The following is a 5403-nucleotide window of genomic DNA, read 5'->3' as shown; positions in this document are numbered from 1 at the left end:
GTTCCTCAGGGGATCTATAGTGCTGATATCTGATGTGATACTGTAGCTGACGACTGCATGGTTACAATTTTATCTCTAATAGTATCGATCTTGGAAGTAAAGTAGCTCATAAAGTCATTACTGCTGTGCTGTTGGGAAATGTCAACTTCAAGTTCACTGCTTTATTTTTCATTAATTTAGCCACTGTATTGAATAAATGCCTGTGGTTATGTTTGTTTTCTTCTAAAAGAGACAAAAAGTAATCAGATCTAGCAGTTTTAATGCTTTTCTTTAGGATAGGGTACTTTCCCACCAAGCAATACGAAATACCTCTAGTTTTGTTTTCCTCCAGCAGAGTATAAGATGTACGGAGAATGGATCAGTTTTTATAGGGAAAGTCACAGTTGTAACACACAATACATATATTTGTCCAAACCTCTGCATTTTCTCTCAAATAGAGTTTTGTATTTGCAAATCACTTTGCGTTTGTTTGAAAGTTGAGTTTTTCTTTGTAAAGCGGATTGTGTTTATTTACAAAACGCTGGATTTGTTTGATGAATATTGGCACAAAATTCACTCCATAAGAACACATCACCTATGATTCACACAACGCACATTACTGCCAGCAGAAAATGAAAAGCTGCTTTCTGCCCATTTTTAATAAAAAAAAGAGGTGGAATGAAACGTATTTATGATATTTTTTTCTGAAAGGAATTTGGTTGGCACTTAGAATTACAAAAAAAAAATCTAAACCTTTTGTTTTTGGATTTAAGTGAGACAAGGATTTATAAAACAAAGATTTAAGTGAGAGAAACAAGGATTTAAGTGAGATTTAAGAGAGGAAATGGGTTCTTCTCCGAGGGGAGAAAAAAAGGAATAGGAATAGTCCATTACATTCAGTATATGAGTAAGATCTGTGCAGCTCCTTACCTCCACCAGATGTGGTGTGGGATTGAAACCACAAAGATTGCACACCTCTGTACGACATTGGGTGCATGACCTGTAGTTTGGTGGATCTGTTGTTCCAACATTGAATGCAGTCTTGCATAGTGGGCAGGTAACGTCTGGTTTCTGACTAACTGGCTGAGGTGGAGGCTGCTTTAGTGGTGACTGCTGCTGCTGCAGTGTTGTTTGATGGTGTGTCGGCGACTGCTGTTGTTTCAGCCCTTTTTGATGGTGCACTGGTGACTGCTGCTGCAGAGGCTGTTTTTGGAGAGGGGCTCCAGGACCTTTGGGGAATGTCACTCCGCCTGGGCCTGTTTTGGCAGTGCCGGGTGGCCCTGCATTAGTTTTAGCACTAGCTCCAGCATTAGCATCACTAAAGATCACCTTTGTCCCCTGAGCACTCTGGTTACGGGCAGGCGAGGGGTGCGGTGAGGATCCAGGAAGAGGATCAACAGAAATAAGGGTGCTTGCCTGATTTAGAAGAGATGCCCCAAAACCAAACAGCTTAGTTAAACCATCTTGAGGAGCCTCGTGGGATGTTGGGTGATGAGCCGGGGAGCTTCCAGCACTTCGGATCTTATCGGGTTGACCTCCAAACCGTACTGGAGTGCTGCGCCCCAGATCAGACTGTGATTGTGCCTTTGCTAAGCCAGGTAAAGGCACTGCCCCTGGATGAGGAATCCGGACTGTTTGGGCCACCCTTTCGGGACTTTTTGGTCCCAATACCTCGCCTCGTTGTCTCTGGGTATTCTTGGGCCCTGACTGGGAACCTGATTGTGTATTTCCTGCTTGTGGTTGTTCTTTTTGTGTCTGGAGACTAGTTTGTGGCCCACTGTGAAGTCCAGTCTGGTTAGGTCCAGTAGGACCCATCTGTCTCTGGAAAGCTTGGGTTTGAGTCTGAGGCTGAGGCTGAATTTTCATCTGTGTCTGGTTTTGGGTTTGTAGCTGCGGCGTGGGATGAGCTGAGGGTTGGATCTTGGGTATGGGGTCAGCCTTAGGTTGATGAGAAGGAGAATGTATCTGCTGCTGACTCTTGGAACGTGGTGTTGTCATGTCCATTCCCAAAGCCCGCTGCATCTGGCAGTTTAAACAGAGCCACTCGTTGACCTGTTGAAGAAACACATATTAGCGCATTACTCAGCAACAGATATACACTCAATATAAAAGCTTGGTATCACTTTTTATTTCTAAATTTGGTTTTTGAAAAATAAAATTGACCAAGGACACATTAAATGTCTAAGAATTACAGTGAATACACAATATAAAAAATTTACTATTTCGATTTCAAATAAATACTGCATTTTTCACTACCTTCTCATTGTGCAGACCTTTTGCATTATAGCAGTGAATTTAGTAGGATATTCAGGTGAAGTTTCATCTCATGCTTCCTGCGGCATCTTCCACAGGTACGATTGACTTGCGGGGCACTTCTTACAGACTTATGATGATCAAACAGCTCAACACCTCAAACTCAAATTTATCCATCTATATCATTCACCATCTAATATTTAAAGGGTTAGTTCACTCAAAAATGAAAATTAGCCTGTGTTTTACTCACCCTCGAGGCATCCTAGGTGTATATGACTTTCTTCTTTCAAATCCAATCGGAGTTATATTAAAAATTGTCCTGGCACTTTTAAGCTCTATCATTGCAGTTGGCGGGTGTTTTTGTTCAACAGTCCAAGAGACGTTAAATAAAGTGTGCGCATCCATAATAAAAACGTGCCTCACACGGCTCCGGGGGGTGAATAAAGTCCTCCTGTAGTGAATCTATGCATTTTTGTAAGAAAAACATCCATATTTCAAACGTAATAAACACTTTTCTCTCACTTCCGGTATCTGTCGTACGCGGACGCCAATCCGGCGGATGACGTAGGACGTCGACATTGCGTGATTAGTGACGAACACGGAGAGAGAACAAAACAAAACGCCGGTCACGAATTAGAAGTACAAACTGAGGATTTGTAAAGAAAAATGTTGGAGGATTTCGATATAAGCCAAGAGGGGACTGGTTGTCCTTTGCTAAAGTAAGGAAACTTCCTTTGCTCCTCTAATCAAACTCATGAGACTAGCATATCTCAAAGGTGCGCGCGACGCATACGTCCTACATCATTCGCCGGAACGGCTTCCACGTACGATACCGGAAGTGAGAGAAAACTGTTTATTACGTTTGAAATCTGGATATTTTTCTTACAAAAACGCATGGATTCGCTACAGGAGGCTTTTATTCATGCCCCGGAGCTGTGTGAGGTATGTTGTATTATGGATGTGCGCGCTTTATTTAATGTCTCTTGGACTGTTGAACGAAAAACACTTGCCGACTGCAATGATAGAGCATAGAAGTGCCAGGATAATTTTTAATATAACTCCGATTGGATTCGTCTGAAATAAGAAAGTCATATACACCTAGGATGCCTCGAAGGTGAGTAAAACACAGGCTAATTTTTATTTTTGGGTGAACTAACCCTTTAAGTTATTTTGCATATTGTATTTATTTTAGTGTCAATGACAATGATTTGAATGAAAAACATAATAAAGGAGGATGCCACAGAAAACACACATGCTAAACTAAAAGAGTATTAGAAGATAATCTTCATAAACTAAAACATATTCAATAAGAATAAACAAGTATTTAGTAAGAATCCCATTTATTCAAAATTCTTACCCCTGCAAGGTGTGGGTTGGGGTTGAAGCCACACTGGTTGCACACTGTAGTGTGGCACTGTGTACACTTGTTGAAGTTTGGTGACCCATCAAAATTTGTTAACTCTGTAGTATTGCAAACTGGACAGAGCTTACTGCTTGGCATCGGTGCAATCTGGGGTACTGAGTATGGTGAAGTTGGTGCACTGGCTCTATCGGGAGACACTGACGGTGAGCGGCCTGTTCGACCACTACTGCTGCTGAAGTCCACCTGGAGGTTGCGTCTGGAGGCATGTTGTCCAGGGCTTTGGGTGGGTCCCATGCCCCCTGATGAAGCTTGAATTTGAGATTGATGTGTAGAAGAAGTCTGGGAATGTCTAGGTCCATCATGGACTGGCTTTTTGTAAGGGTTTCCACTTGCTTGAATGCCGCCCATGCCAAAGTCACCACCTGGCCCTCGATCACCGGTTCCATAGCCTAGTTTTGGGCTTGATGGTGGGCCTCCCCCTCCAGCCAGCCTGAATAAAGCAAAAAGAGCAGGAGAGAATGAGAACGTCTGATTATTCTTTGGCACAACCTTTACCTTTTTAACTAGCCTGCTCTTAACATGAAACTCATTTAAGTATCGTTTGGAGTGGACCATGGCATTAAAAAGCTCAGTTCAGTTATCAATATACATTAGCTACACTTGCAGTGAATCATTTAACAGACACTTTTATCCTATCCAGCATACAAATAAAGGACACCACAAGCAGTTTATAATCAAGTTTATCATAGAGGTACCAACAATATTCACAGTTCTACAATACCAAATTTCAGGAAAAAGGCATATTAGCATGCATATTACTAGCATATTTTCTATTTATTAGTATTTATAACCACATATTAATGCCTTATTCTGCATGAGCCTATTTTAGATCCCTTAAACCTACCCCATACCTAAACTTAACAACTACCTTACTAAGTATTAATGAGCAGCAAATTAGGAGTTTATTGAGGCAAAAGATGTAGTTGATGGTTTGTAAATAGCAAGAATTGGACCTTAAAAGAAAGTGTTTTGTTTGGTTTGGTTTGGGGTTTTTATTGTTGTTGTTGTTTTGTTTTTTGTTTGGTTTGGGTTCTTTTTTTTTTTTTTTTTTTTTTTTTTTTTTTTGTTTTTTTTTAAAAAAAAAAAAAAAAGTAAATGATGACAGTATTTTCATTTTTGGTTGAACTAGCCCTTTAAATCTTAGGTTTAGATTGGGTATAGTGTTCATATAAAACTAAATTATGACTGTTCTTTGTGCATGAAACCATGACTTATTAAAAGTGGACTTCAGGGAAACAATAAAATGATATAAAATGTAGGACATGACCTCCTTAAAGGACAGAATGAACCTTCTACCCTTCATCCACATAGAAAATGCACAAGATCTCACCTACTGGCTAAGCTGACTAGTAGATCAGAGCACTTCACTGCCCCTTCCTGCTCGTCATGACAAGTTTTACAGCAATAACATTTAGGACATTTGCACTGACTCCACTGCATTTATTCTTATCTCATAATGGTTCAGTCAGTAATCGATTAGGATCATTTACCACACATACTTGTCATAATAGCCTAGATACAGTAAAGCAGTGGTGGACAGTAACGGAGTAGCTTTACTTCGTTACTGTACTTAAGTACATTTTTCAAGTATCTGTACTTTACTGGAGTAGTTTTATTTTGAGTAACTTTTACTTTTACTTCACTACATTCCAAAGCATAAGATCGTACTTTTTACTTCACTACATTTCATAAAACATATCGTTACTCCTTATAATATATCACGTGCTCCGAGACGCAGAAGCGGTGTC

The 5403-nt window shown here is 40.2% G+C and overlaps 1 protein-coding gene across 4 annotated transcripts in view; it reads right to left on the bottom strand.

The window, feature by feature from the left end:
• LOC107697998 (protein bassoon-like) overlaps positions 1 to 4081 on the bottom strand; it is a 39535-nt gene extending 35454 nt beyond the window's left edge. For all 4 annotated transcript variants that reach the window (XM_016498901.1, XM_016498905.1, XM_016498903.1 and 1 more), the window contains exons 1-2: positions 3590 to 4081; positions 910 to 2031 (exon numbers count right to left, since the gene is read on the bottom strand). In XM_016498901.1, coding sequence (XP_016354387.1) covers positions 910 to 2031; positions 3590 to 4003 — 1536 coding nt within the window. In that variant the 5' untranslated portion in view covers positions 4004 to 4081. The remainder of the gene's footprint in view (positions 1 to 909; positions 2032 to 3589) is intronic.
• Between the last annotated feature and the right edge of the window lie 1322 nt (positions 4082 to 5403).

This window comes from Sinocyclocheilus anshuiensis, unplaced genomic scaffold (genome assembly GCF_001515605.1).
Source record: "Sinocyclocheilus anshuiensis isolate Anshui unplaced genomic scaffold, SAMN03320099.WGS_v1.1 scaffold1950, whole genome shotgun sequence".
Classification (NCBI taxonomy): Eukaryota; Metazoa; Chordata; class Actinopteri; order Cypriniformes; family Cyprinidae; genus Sinocyclocheilus; species Sinocyclocheilus anshuiensis.
The sequence above is the reverse complement of the archived record's forward strand: the minus strand, read 5'-3'. Positions and strand labels throughout refer to the sequence as shown.